This window comes from Lutjanus erythropterus, chromosome 9 (assembly GCF_056507025.1).
Source record: "Lutjanus erythropterus isolate fLutEry1 chromosome 9, fLutEry1.hap2, whole genome shotgun sequence".
NCBI lineage: Eukaryota > Metazoa > Chordata > Actinopteri > Lutjaniformes > Lutjanidae > Lutjanus > Lutjanus erythropterus.
The window spans coordinates 20,636,782-20,650,085 of NC_139325.1; the positions used below are offsets into that span (position 1 = coordinate 20,636,782).

At 38.7% G+C, this 13,304-nt stretch overlaps 3 protein-coding genes across 17 annotated transcripts in view; 1 reads left to right on the forward strand and 2 right to left on the reverse strand.

Annotated features, from left to right (window-relative positions):
* The window catches only part of LOC146321360 (uncharacterized), a 42,398-nt gene extending 36,065 nt beyond the window's left edge, over window positions 1–6,333 (forward strand). For 12 of the 15 annotated variants that reach the window (XM_084726482.1, XM_084726481.1, XM_084726471.1 and 9 more), the window contains 5 exons: window positions 2,777–3,166; window positions 3,712–3,834; window positions 4,051–4,167; window positions 4,250–4,330; window positions 4,545–6,333. In XM_084726482.1, coding sequence (XP_084582608.1) covers window positions 2,777–3,166; window positions 3,712–3,834; window positions 4,051–4,167; window positions 4,250–4,330; window positions 4,545–4,574 — 741 coding nt within the window. In that variant the 3' untranslated portion in view covers window positions 4,575–6,333. Of the gene's footprint in view, window positions 1–744; window positions 1,576–2,776; window positions 3,167–3,711; window positions 3,835–4,050; window positions 4,168–4,249; window positions 4,331–4,544 lie in introns of those variants that run through there. The other 3 variants (XM_084726483.1, XM_084726485.1, XM_084726486.1) reach the window with 3 other exon arrangements.
* A 60-nt stretch (window positions 6,334–6,393) lies between these two features.
* LOC146321361 (casein kinase II subunit beta) lies at window positions 6,394–10,325 on the reverse strand. Its single transcript, XM_084726488.1, has 7 exons — window positions 10,224–10,325; window positions 9,742–9,817; window positions 8,596–8,698; window positions 8,380–8,495; window positions 8,214–8,289; window positions 7,899–8,088; window positions 6,394–7,335 (listed from the first exon to the last, which is right to left on the reverse strand). Exons 2-7 carry the CDS (start codon window positions 9,811–9,813, stop codon window positions 7,245–7,247), a joined length of 648 nt encoding a protein of 215 aa, XP_084582614.1. The 5' UTR covers window positions 9,814–9,817; window positions 10,224–10,325; the 3' UTR covers window positions 6,394–7,244.
* Window positions 10,326–10,756: 431 nt separating this feature from the next.
* On the reverse strand, window positions 10,757–12,605 carry LOC146321362 (allograft inflammatory factor 1-like). Its single transcript, XM_084726491.1, has 6 exons — window positions 12,449–12,605; window positions 12,289–12,350; window positions 12,131–12,197; window positions 12,000–12,041; window positions 11,707–11,872; window positions 10,757–11,348 (listed from the first exon to the last, which is right to left on the reverse strand). Exons 1-6 carry the CDS (start codon window positions 12,465–12,467, stop codon window positions 11,261–11,263), a joined length of 444 nt encoding a protein of 147 aa, XP_084582617.1. The 5' UTR covers window positions 12,468–12,605; the 3' UTR covers window positions 10,757–11,260.
* Between the last annotated feature and the right edge of the window lie 699 nt (window positions 12,606–13,304).

Below are 13,304 nucleotides of genomic sequence, written 5' to 3' on the forward strand. Positions count from 1 at the left end.
TGGGTCCCTTGTCTGAAATGTAAAGATAAATACACCGCCTCTGCTCTGGGCTGCGGGTCCGACCAGTCAAGTCACAGTAGGGCCTCTAGCTACGAGGCTAACTGAGCTAATGGCTAATAGGCTAACTGCAACCAAAGATGGGTACATCAGAGAGCATTGTCAGGAGCAGTAAGTGGTTACTTTGGTGATATGCTGCCTCCTATTTCTTTGGAGCTACCTTCGACAGATGGCCATATTTTACACATTGCCCCTTTAATGTTACTTACGATTAGTTTTTAGTTGTTTGCTTTGTTGTCATCCAGCAGCCTCCAGCTAGACACTGTTAACTGGGTATCAAGCTTGAGGCCCAAGATCATTTTAGCTTACTGAGATAGTTCCATCTCAAAAACTAAGAAAATTACTCTTTTTTTAAAAAAAAAAATAATAATAAGATGCTGCAAGTGTGGATGACTTTCTGTCTTTTCAACATAAATTACTTGTTGGACATGGAAAAATATAAGATTGCATGTTAAAATGCATGCGCCAGTAACATTTCCATGCTCTGGACAACAAACACAACTATCAAAATCACATTTCTGTTCAAATGAAGGCTTCATCATGCTATTGAATCAGAATTTTCTATTTTTGATAATTAGTGATTGCGCAACTTTTTACAAGTTCAGTTCATTTTCGGTCATTGCAAACATTTCAAAGTTCCTCCCTCTCATCTCTCTTCCCCTCCTCCTCCTCCCCCCCCACCCTCAGTTTGTCATCCGCCTCCCACGCGGCCCCCTGCTAGACTTCTACTCCAAACGCAGCTGAGGGGCTCCCTCGACTCCCTGCGGAAACCCCACACAGGTGTGAGTGTGACCAGTGGAGACCGCACCTAGTCCATCTACTGTAGCCATCCACCTCTAGCTTTCTCTTCTCCTCCTCCTCCTCCTCCTTCCTTCGCCTCCTCTTCAACATCACTGTAGCATTCTTCATCTCTCATCCTCTGCTCCACCTAAGAAGCTGCCCCTTTTTTCTGGCCTCTGTGGAACAAGACTTTGATTCCTTCTGTTTCCCACTGCTGCACAGTTGACCTGGTTTCTCCAGCCAGAAACAGACCTGTTCTTCAAAGACTGATTAGGACTGAAAATGACAATCAACTAACTACTCTTTTACATTTTTGATGTCTTTTGGACTTAAAATCAACCAGTATCGAGGGTAACTGACTTTATCTGGACATTTTTGACCATGTCACTTTGAGCCTGATTTTATACACGTTTTGAGGTACATTTATATTGTCAGTTGTCAAAGCATATTGTCTTAAGCTGATCACTGTGATGTGACTTTTCAATATAGAAACTTTTTTCCTGAACCCACGTGAAGTAATCACTAGAGAACAGCAGTCTTGTTGTCAATGCTCTGTCACAATATTAGTATTTCCTGTGATGGGAAACCTTGAGGCAGCTTAAATGTATTTCTCCTTAACCTGTTCTTCACCAGTATTTTACAAGGCCAGTATGTAGCAACTGCAAGAGATTCCTTGTTGCATGACTTTTTGACAATCAATTTTGACCAAAGAATAAAAGGCATTCCATATACAGTTCATATGCTGGTTTGTTCCTTTCAAGGATCCTAGATTTTATCACTTAAATTTCAGATAATTCAATGTTTTTTAGTTGATGATGTTAATCAAAAGTAGTGAGTAGTATCTCAATTTTGCAATCCCTCCCTATTGAAAGAATATCCAGCCATAGTATTATGTATTAGTATTATATTTTCATATGCATGCATTAAGTCCCAAAAGCACTGAAGGCATCTGACGCTCACATTTTTTAAGTACACCCATTGTTTTAAGTGGCAGAATGCATAGCAAAAGCATCTCGAGGTGCATCAAACTGCTGTAATGCCTTCACTCTGATCTTGTTTCAATGTTGGAGTGTCAAATTTTTTCTGCAGCCAAAGTATCTGTTTGGAAAGAGTTAAAGGAATAACAAAGGCATGGATGCAAGAAGTTGGTGCTGACGAGGCTGCAGCACCGCCTAACTAGTTAAAAAAAAATGCTCACAACAGAGAGAGAGAGAGAGGTAGAGAAAGAGAGGGAGGACATGGACAGAAGTGTTGACATGATATAAAAACTTTTCCTGATCATGAATCCTGATGTTACTGTGTAATTCTGTGGTTTGTCAGTTAAGTATGAACTACCCTGCAGACTGGCGTCTCTGTTAACAGTGAGAAACAGATCTGCCTTATATACACTCATCTCCTCTATGAAACATCTGTCACTGCGCTGCATTGTTATAAACTCGGATGTCCAGGCACTGTCATTTATCATCTCCTTGGTGTGTGTCGGTGTTGAAGTTTGCTGTCACCTGAAATTCAAAATGTTCTCTAACTGTTGTATATTGTTGCTATCCTGGCTGCCTGATCTAAAAAACATGAATATTGTGCACCACTTAGTCATCATATAGACTGACCTAGAAAAGGGAAAGGATTTTTACCACTAGAGGCCAATATTTTATTAAAAGAAATACATTATTATTATTATTAATCATAATACTAAACAGATAAAAAAAAAAATACATTTAAATAGTGGCCTTTTCCAAACTATTGCTGGTTCTGTGGTGTTGGCATTTCAAATGCCCTATAGATCACCACTTTATGTGTGTCAAATGAGGTGCCAAGTATCATTTTCAGTGCATTTGGGCCTTTATAATCTATGTAACCATGACTTATTATACACACCATGTCAGCAGGAAATATTTTACCTCCCCATGATCATGCAGTGACTGTGTTGTGTCTTTTTTAGACTGTGTGCGTTAGTCCTGTTTGCAATGGTTCAGAGACAAAGACTGCACAAGAGGAAACCAGCAGCAGTTTGGGCTTTTCAGGCACACCAAGTCCTGCCATGAGCCACAAAAGTGATCCTGATAGTGTCGAAGCCCACGCTGCTCCGGTTGAGGAAGAGTCATGCGATCATGAAGAGGTTGTAGTTTTTGAGACCTCCCTGGTGCCCATCGTAGAGGTAGAGATGGCGCAGCTGCCTCCCTCCCCTGACCTCTGCTCTAGAGCTTTAGATGAGATCCAGGAGGAAGAAGGATCATATCCCGACATGTCCGAGTACTCTGGGAGGATAATTGGATCTTCCCCAGCTTCCTATTTCAGGAGTGACGGTCCACAGGTCATACGCTGCTTCCAGGTAGCCTCCTGACCCCCTCAGGGTGACGCTGATTCTGTCTCTGCTTGGCCTCAGTTTGATTTCCACACTTGGTCACTCCTTTGCAGCACCATTCCAAACCAAAACATGTGAATCTGTAAAGGCAGGATATTAAATGCAGTGTGAATGATTATTTAAACGTAACTGCAGCTGCTGCAGAGGTGTTGCACAGTGGTGTGCTAAGTTCTCAACTATGGTGATGGGTCGCTGTAATACTGGCACATTCTTCTCTGTAACAAAACTTTGCTTTCAACATCTTTCTAATCCACTTCATTGGTTCAATGTTTTCCATTTCTGTTTCTATTATGGCAGTTGGTGGTGGGAGGGGAAGTATCAAGGTAATTCTGTTGTTTCAAAAAATCATAACTGAGTCAGATTTTGGTGAGAAGAAGGGGCTGTTGCAGTGAAAATCAATCCACACAGGCGATGGCTTACGGGGGAATGCATGGTGTGAAACAAACTGGTTGCTGTGAGGTGCAAAGTGTGTGGTTCAACAGCCGCTCATGGGGCTATACTCCCATCCACAGCCCCCTCTGGTGCAGACCCAGACAGTCACCATCACAGCTGTCTCCAACTCCTTACCCAGTGGCATCTCCACCACAGAGGTCCCTGTTGTCCCGACCAAGACCTTCATCTATGAGACTTCAAAGGTAGGGGCTCCAGCACCTGCTCAGCCCAGATCTGTCTCAGTTTGCATGGAGGGAGGTATCAGCACTGTATAGCAAGCAGGTCTGGGAGGACCAGGCCAGGGGCTCCGGAGTGAGCATAAGGCAGCACTGCCACCTCCCTGGCTGGAGAAGCTCGGGGGGCAACATAATTTAAAAATGATTAGTCACTCTACATTTTTTCGGTCTTTGTTTTCTCAGGTAACAGATGATGGGACAGATGACAAAGACAGCACAACTGTGTCCAGCTCCAAGACTGTTACCTCAGAAACCACCAGTGGCACCTCTGTCACCACCACTACCACCCACATCTCAAAGGTCAGCAGTAAATATTGCTCCTTGTTTGACATTTTATTTATTTTCTTTTCCTGTCAGTTATATCTTTCCTTCCCTCTACCAGGTAGTGAAAAGCGGATCTACAGAGACTCGTGTGGAGAAGAGAATCGTCATAACTGCAGACTCTGACATTGACCAAGATAAGGTACAAACCCTGCCAAACAGAACTGGAGAGAATATGAAGTTAATAGTTTGTCAATTATTTGCTGTCTTGCTCAGAGATAAATGAGAAGATTTTCCACTAAATATGAATCAGTATTTCCCAAATTGTCTTCCTATTCCATTAACTAACATCTAGAAGGTTTAGGTCAGGTTAATATATATTAAGACTAATACAAGTGCACATGTTTGTCTTGCAGGAGAAAGATGGCGGAGCATCGGCATTGTAACTGAATGACCACCTGCATTTATTCCTTTGACTCTCCACGTTTCATTTCTTCGTCAGAGTGCCGCACTCAACACACAGTGACCAGCTCTATTTGCGCACACATATCCAAAACAAAATATCTCATAAATCTGCACCTAAAATTATGGATAACTGAGTAGATAAATCTTTGTAGATCCTCTGTTTTTGTTTTTTTTCATTTGAGCTGTTCATTGTAGGTAGAGGAGGGCTGTACAGTGCTCCAATTTGATGAAATGCTTCTCATCCAGGTGTTAACAAAAACTTAGTGGATACACTTTTATTGGTTTAAAAACAGCATTTTCAGATGAGTGGTCTCAGTTATGTTTGCTTTTAAATGCTTTTATTTTCCTAGTGGTTTTTACATTGTTGATTTTATACAAATGCACTGTTTCCATCCTAGTTTAGACACCATTATCAGCATTTATTCCTTTGGTGCTGCTAGGGGAACGTTAAGACTACATTCAAGGGAACTCTTTGTATTTTTGTTTGTTTACTTGACTATTTAATTCAGGAGCAACATTTTTTTAAAAATGAAATGACATACCTCACATCAATATGTGAACAAAGATATTCTGTGCTCGAATTTGGACAGTTGTTTGGCCTTGTTCACTGCTCAGGTACAAAAAAAAACAAAACAAACATGAAATCTTCTCTTCCCTAACCAGCCAAGAACCAGTAGCCTACACATTCTTGTAAAGTTTGAATTAAAAATCGATCTATTTTGAAATATTTCTCTATTTTATAGAATTAATGCTTTTATAGTATTTGTACAAATTTGAGGTTTTTAAGTTATTCATATCCATCATGCTCATTAAATTGTAGGTTGCCATTGTGCTGTTTACTGAATTTTCAGGTCTCTATTGACGATCTGCTTACCTGTCTTGCCTGACACCCTGAATCATTCTTATTCGTTTCCTCTTGTAGTTCACCATGTTTGAACCTTTTACAACGTACACTTGACAATGGAGTGCTTCCCTCTGCCCTGTGTTTTTTGTTCAGTAGCATAGAAGTCATATTTGCTTTGAATATATTTGGTTGATAAGAGAAGTTTTACAAGCTTTGGTCTGTTTATCTCAGGTTTTGATATTCTTTGTAAGACTACAGACCTCCATATGATTGTATGAGGAATGTCCATATATGTATATCCATCCCTACTTTAAATGTACATTTATGTTCAGCCAAGTGAGGTCAATAAATACAAAGTTTGTCTGTCACAGTAACCACACATGTAAGAAGAGGTGAAGGCAGCTGTCCCAGTATATGTGGCTTTTCTCTCATAGGAGCACAAGTTGTCTTTTTTTACATGTTCTACTATACAGTAATTTATTTGTAAAGTAGGAAGTGTCTCGTGTGATTTGATGTACTGTGATGTTTCGACACAAGCTGGTTTCCAGGCTTCCACTAGAGATGTCACAATGTGAAATACTGCATTCGTTATCAACCAAGTTTGTAAAGCCTTTTTACCACATAGTCTACGTAGATTGCTCTCTGTACTTTTCCATAGAAGAGAAAATGCTTAAAATATACAAATCCCTTTTAGATAGCATGTTTGTTAGCTGACTTTTTTAACCCTGAAAAAAGCCATTGGTATTGTAGCTGCATTGAAAACAACAGAAACCTCTCCTGGAAGAAAATGTAGACTTTCACATTAAGAAAAATAGTTTTTAGACAATGGAAAATATTGTTGCTTTGTGACTTATCCCTGTCTTTTTATGAAAAAATAAAACATGCATTATTTTGCATTTTGTTGCGCTGTCCATGTGTGAAGCATACAACTTTTTAAAGTATGAATGAGATCTTGGTAAGAAATAAATATTTAATGCCATTCACTTGTTCCACAGTAGATGCTGCTGCTTGTTCAAACAAAACCAAACTCTTGAGAATGTCACATTTGTCTAGACTGTAATGTAAACATTATGAAACTGCAAATACAGGATTATTAGGAAAATATTGTTACAGTTGCTTAATCAATCAAGTACATACATGGCCACTTAATTTAAGGAACCCAAACAGTAATAGTAAAATTTAAATCAAGCATAACATAAATTCATACTTCCTACCTCTTATTCGGTAGTCACTGTTTCTTTTTGGAAGTAGCACCTAACTACATTTACATATATTGCCGTTTTAAAACACAATCCTTAATTTTGACACTATGCATATTCCAAAATCCGCTCTAAACCACAAGTTAATATGATCTGATCCAATTTAATGTTAACTGTCCAAAGTATTGACTGACTGTATCAGGGATAAGGCAAACCTATCAGGGCTGGTCTAAAGATTTCCCGTTACATTCAATCACCTGCGCCTGAGCCACAAAGCACACTGCAGCCTCCGTTATCACAGAATTAAAGCCATTTTCCTGTTTTGGAGAAAAGTGAAAAGATGGATTGACATCAGGTTAAGTTAAACGCTATATCAAGAGACTGAGCCTCTGGGAATAATTACATGTTTGATACAGAAAAACTGACCTGTTCCACTGTAAAACTGTTTCATTAAATGAGAGGAAATGTCTGAATCTGAAAGTGTTGACAACACAGGTGAGTCTGGGGAACTGTACAAATATTCACTGGGAATATATATAATCCATTGCTTCAAAGAAGTAGTAAACGAAAAAGTCTTTTGAGTCCAATGTGTTCATCAAAGCAGAGTTCTAGCGAATTGTCTTGACTGGGCTCTTGAAACTTGATGCAGCCTGAAGTTGGAGTTGATAAGCCATTGGGTGAATTTTGAAACCATATAGCCTGAAAAAGATAAAAAAAAAAAAATACAGTCAGTTCCTGGGGCAAATCCATCTACCCTGCCTTCAGGAAGAAGCAGTTGTCTGACATCAGGACAATGGCAGCAGTGTATCTACGCTAGCCTAAAATAGTACATACTACTATGTCATAAAATCTGTTCTGCATGTAAACTGATGTCAAAATATGTCACCAATGTTAGTATTGTAAATTAAAATTTATAATGGCTTCTAGTACCTCACGCATCATTCTTCCTCCTTTGAGTCATTTTTGCAACAACAACAATGCACTGCTGAGGGTTCAATTATCTGTATACTTGCCAAGGAAACTCATTAATTTGTCCCAGTCGGCCATGTTTTTTGTTTACTTTTGGCATTGTGCACCTGGAATACTTTGAGGTCAGAAGCTGGAAATTTCAAATGGGAAATTCTGACCTCTGATGTTGTCTGGAATACAACATGAGGCACACTTTGTCTTTTGGTTGCCATTAAACATACTGACAAAAGAACACAAATGCTAGTTAAAGTTGATGCTAACAATAATTATAAATAGTGTCAGTTCAAACATACCTTGGCACAAACTGGTTGGCTGGTCGCTTTGGACGATATTCTGGGTGCACCATGAACAACATGTGGGGGAACCCCGTCCCAAAATAAGCTCCATCTGTGTGGTGGTGTCTGGAGGATTTGGGGGTGTATACATCCATGCACTTTGGGCAATAAAGCTTCACCATTGCTTCTCCAGGGATGTCTGACAAACCTACATCAGACAAGAGATGTGTGATAGTTGAGTCTTAATAGCTGACAAAGGGCAAAATTGCAGTGTGGGTTTTGTGTAAGGGAGAATTTGTTTTTAATGTGAAGGTAAAGAGAGGTCAGGCTTACCAATAGGAAGCATTGGTTGATTCTCACAATAGACTCTGGGGCAATAGCCAAAATCTCCTTGTTGATACTTTTCCAACTACACAGAACAACACAAATAGAATTCACTGTTGATTTCGTCATAGAGTACATGAGAATTTCAGAGGAAGTTATCAAGTAAGAGCCTTACCATCTGTGCAATGCCTCTGTTAGTGAGAATGTAACGTGCATGTATGAGCCCGTAGAGCATCTCTGCTGCCTGTTCTATCAGGTCACTCTGATTGGGGTTATCTTCAAGTTCCTCATCTGTCAAACAGGTGATAAAAAGTGATTATATAAAGTGTTGTGTCAACCCTACTCTATTTCATTTCATGTGGGAACTGCTACTTCCTGTTGATATTCTCACCTGGTTCCAGGTCAAGAATCATGTCCAAAGCCTGCCGATAGTGAGGCACCTGCTCATTCAGACCCGTCAGGTTAAACTTGTCCTGTATGTAATCTTCATCAACCTGTAACACACAATTGAAGACGATGAAGAGCCATTAATGGCATTAATTACGGTTACAGCAAACCGATGTGGAAGCATTATGTAAGAGCTTAACAGGATTACTCAGATGCTGCCAATACAGAAAGCAAGGAGTTAAAATTAGAATTGGATTGTGTGAGTGCTAAGCTATCAGACAAACCAGTGCAGGTCTCGACAGTATCAGTCGCCAGGTTGCTGCTGGCAACCAGTTCTTGGCTTTTGATCGCCATCAGTGGCAACCACTTTTAGCATATTAATAGCGACAGCAAAATGTGCACCCAAAAATTTATTTCTATTGTTAGTGTTATTTAAATATTGTCTGACAAACCCTTTGCCCTTGCAAACCCAAGTAGCCTACTTTATTTGTCACTGCAACCAACAGAACATGGCTTCTGCTGAATATGGGGAAAAAACAAAACATCCAGACAAAAACATATGAAGTCCATGGGTACATCAAAGTTTGACCCAGGGCTGCAATTTAAGATTACTTTCATTATCAATTAATCTGCAGATTATTTTAACAATTAATTGATCAATTCTTTAGTCTATAAAATATCAAAAAGTTGAGAACAATACCCACAAACCAAAGGCCCAAAACCCAAAGACTTTTTATTTACCATCACCAATGAAAAAGAAGAACAGCAAATCCTCACATTTAAGAAGCAGGAACCGACAAATGTTTTACTATTTTGTTTGAAAAATGACTGAAACAATTAATTGATAGATAGTTGACAACTAATTTACTTTCAACGGATAAAACAATTAATCATTGCGACTCTAGTTTGACATCAAATAAAGTTGGCAGAGTATAAAGATAGGCACACCAACAGCATACCATTTACAAGTTAGCAATTAACTTAAGAAAGCTGTTAATTGTATATGAATAGGTTTGTGTCAGCTGAGCTGGCCATGAATACAGGGTGACTGTGAGGCGTTCAGCCAGTTTTGTGAGACACAAGGTTGGGCTGAATTAAAGTCGTGGCTCCATTCTAAACTCCCAGTGTAAAAATAATCCCGGCTACTAACCTCACAGAAGAACTCATTCCCTCTCAGTCCACAAAACCAGGATATCCAGGACACCTCCTCTGAGCTGCTCATCCTCCTGTCAAACCAAACAGACCAGGATTCATTTCACATCCTTTGAGGTTAGCTAACGGCTAAACACCGGCAGTTCAATTCCTGAAGATGAAAACTTTACAAACACATACTTCACATTTTTTCCAACATAGGTGCAACATACTGAAGCTGTTATCTCGGATACTTTAAACAAAATTGTCATTTTTACTGTAGATAAAATTCAATTTATTTTTACGTTTGCGTCTCTAACCTGGTACCTACGTTAGCTCTTAATTAGCTACACGCTAGCTAGCTTACTAGCATTCTTTAGCATTAACACGTAGCTGTATAATACAGATACTGTGGAAATGTATTATTGTAACTGCAATATGTTTTTGGAGGTACTGTCTCCTGTATGCATATAAGTGATTAGAGAAAGTCACTTTACTCACCCTCTGTGTATTAGTTACCGCATCAACTTGCAAGCTTAGCTAGTTTATCCTGGTTCCCTGATGACTAATACGTCTTCCGGTTACCGGAGATTTCAAAATAAAATTCCTCATGACGTGTGTTGTCAGAGGTCACCACAGGTAAAGTTTCCTTTCCTAGATGTATTTTTTGCCTTATTTATTCAGGCCCTTCAAAAACAAATCAGTATTATATCATCAGTTTGATTATATTACTTGCGAATTCACATATTCATAAATCTAAAAATTTCAAGCATTAAAAAAGTTTTGAAAACAAATTCAAGTAATACATTAAATCGACCCTATACTCTAAAAACAAGAGAGCCATCAAAATCTATTATTCATGTACCCTACATTTTATGAGCTGATTAAAGGTTTCTGACAGTGCTCCAATTCCTTGGCAGTATCGGTTTGTGTATTTTCTGTATGTTTACATTGCTTTTTCAGTTCACAAAGTTAATTGATATGAAATGTGTTTCATTTAAACATACTTTAGTAAGACCAGGAACAAAATACAATTTTCTTTTCATTCACTCTTTAATGAATTTCCAACAGAACTATGGTAACAGAATTTGTGTTGTGTTTATGGCTTCTTGAACATTAACTCATATATGAACTCATATGTTGTAAATTGATGGCCTACACCTTATATAAAACACAGTGATATTCCCATATTTTTATAGAAATAATTAAGGTATCTGACATGAAAACGACCACTTCCATCCATGGGCTATTATTTAACTAAACAGCTAAAGCAACATCTTAAAGAGTAAGACAGCTCATTTACAGTGCAAAGCATTTAGTTGCATATAATGTAAGAAATCTGTTTTGTGGTCATAATCACAAGAGAGAGAATGCACAAACATTTTATGTAGATTCCGTTACTTCATAAAAATTGCACATTTACAATGAGTCTAATGTATTTTCCTATTGACATGAATTTTAAAACATACAAGTGATGTTTCCATCTGGGAAAAAAAGGTAACATAACCAGCCATTCACTGCTGGGATGGAGAACTCCGTCAGGGCAGATCTGAAAAGGTTTTGCGACGAGGTGGAGCCGCATCTTTGGGCTCCTGCTCCTTTCCCATGTCTTCAAACATCAAGATCCTTAAATGAAGAAAATTAAATGTCAGCTGCTATTTAAGACATCACTGTAAAGTTTAGGTAGTATAGAAAGTACCCTTTTCTTTATTTTGCCTCTACCTTTTTGCATTAAACAATCACCAGACATCTAGCTGAACTGATGTTTTACATTGAGCCAATGTTTGTATTTGTTGTTTTTTAGGCTGCAATTTATGGATTCAGACGAGCTAGTAGTAAGCTTAAGGTCATCAGCATTATTAGTAGCTACATACAAGCAGCAGTTTATTCTTTAATAATTTGGGAAATGCCCCTTAACCCTAACCTGCTTGTTACATAAATTTGGGTCTCCACCCTTTCTTTGGATTTCCCAGTCTGTACTCACAGTTTTAAAATTGCATTTCTCTTTCCCAGCATCATATTCAGGAAGTCATGGTAGCTGATAGTTTCTTTCGATGTCCCTCCAACCACCTCTGACATCATCTTTTTCAGCTCTAGATGAGTCTTGGCCAAGCCGAGTTTTTCTAGCATCCGTTTTAACCCCATCATATCTATAAAAAAAATAATGATAGAATCTTATATCTATAATCTGTGAATACAACATTGGTTATGAGTCACAACAGAAAGCAACAGTTGCTACTTATAGCTGAAAATATTTTTAGATCGGTGCAATTTTACCTATTTCTCCTTTGTCGTTTAGATCAAACTCCATGTATTTCTCTGTAATTCAAACAAACATAATCTCAGTTCAGAATTTGTGACATTGCACTAAATGATAAAACAGTTCATTAAATAAAGCAAATACTCACTTTTAAACAACTCAAGCTTTGAGCTAAGGTCTTCCTCTTCTGCATACTGAGGATCTGAGAGGAAAGCCTAAAGGAGTGATTAACAAATAATACCAAAAAGTTAGTCAGTGTTATCATACAGGTGTCATGTGTATCTTTGCCAAAAGATATCAACTCACCTCATTGATAGAGGTCAGCTTTTCTTCCTGTTGAGTTTTGAGAATCCCAAATGCTTTACCTCCTGTGGGAAACAACCAAATCACAGAAGTCTTACAAATCAATCATCAAATAAACACAAAATACAATCTTTCATTAACACAGCAGAAAAAAAAAACTAACCTTGAGCCTTGCTGTCCATTTCTGCGCACAGTGTGGGGAGCCTGTCAGACAACACTGAAACTGTAAATAGCTATGATGGCGTTTCTGTAAATCGAGCCACAAGAGGAAGTGAAGTGACAAAGTTTCAGCAAGCATTAGGTTCCTCTGTTGTATTTAAGGCTGCAGCAAATAGAGGTCAACTGGAGGATGCTCATCATCGTAACCTTCACACGTAGTCTGAATTTCACCAGTGGGGAAATGCCCTGCTGTTTTGCACAACATGAGAGATTTACAATTAATACAAGCTGCACCTGCACCTGCTGTGTAATGGCCAGGATGGGCTCATTCAAATTTACAAGGTCTGATACAATCGATGCAAGAAAGTTACACCTCTCTACCAGTCTGAAAATAAGCTGACATTTTATTTAAGGAAGGAAGAGTGATGCAGCAAAGAGAACTGTGACTTTGGAGAAAGAGAACAATGCACATACACAGCAAAATAATCTGCTTATAAGGCATGTTTAGGAAAAAAAACATGTATATTTTTGGAAGCTTCTTATTCAGAAACTTTCACTGAGAGTGATGTTCTCTTTTTCGGTAAAGCCCCAAACTTGTAACACACTTTCACACCATGAAAAGCCACAGTCAAGCTCTGCCAGCCTTAGTGCAGAGCAGTTGGAGTTTAAATGCCTGGCTCAAGGGTACGTTTGTGGCTGTAATGATGGAGGAACAACTGCTGCTCTTTTGCTTTCTCTACTAACACTCAAATGTGAGCTGAAGAAAAAAAAAGACAGTGGCCATTTGTCAATTAGATGTAATGTTTTGTTTTTGCCACATGATGGCTCTATTGGCCACACAATTAGGCAAACCAAGAAGA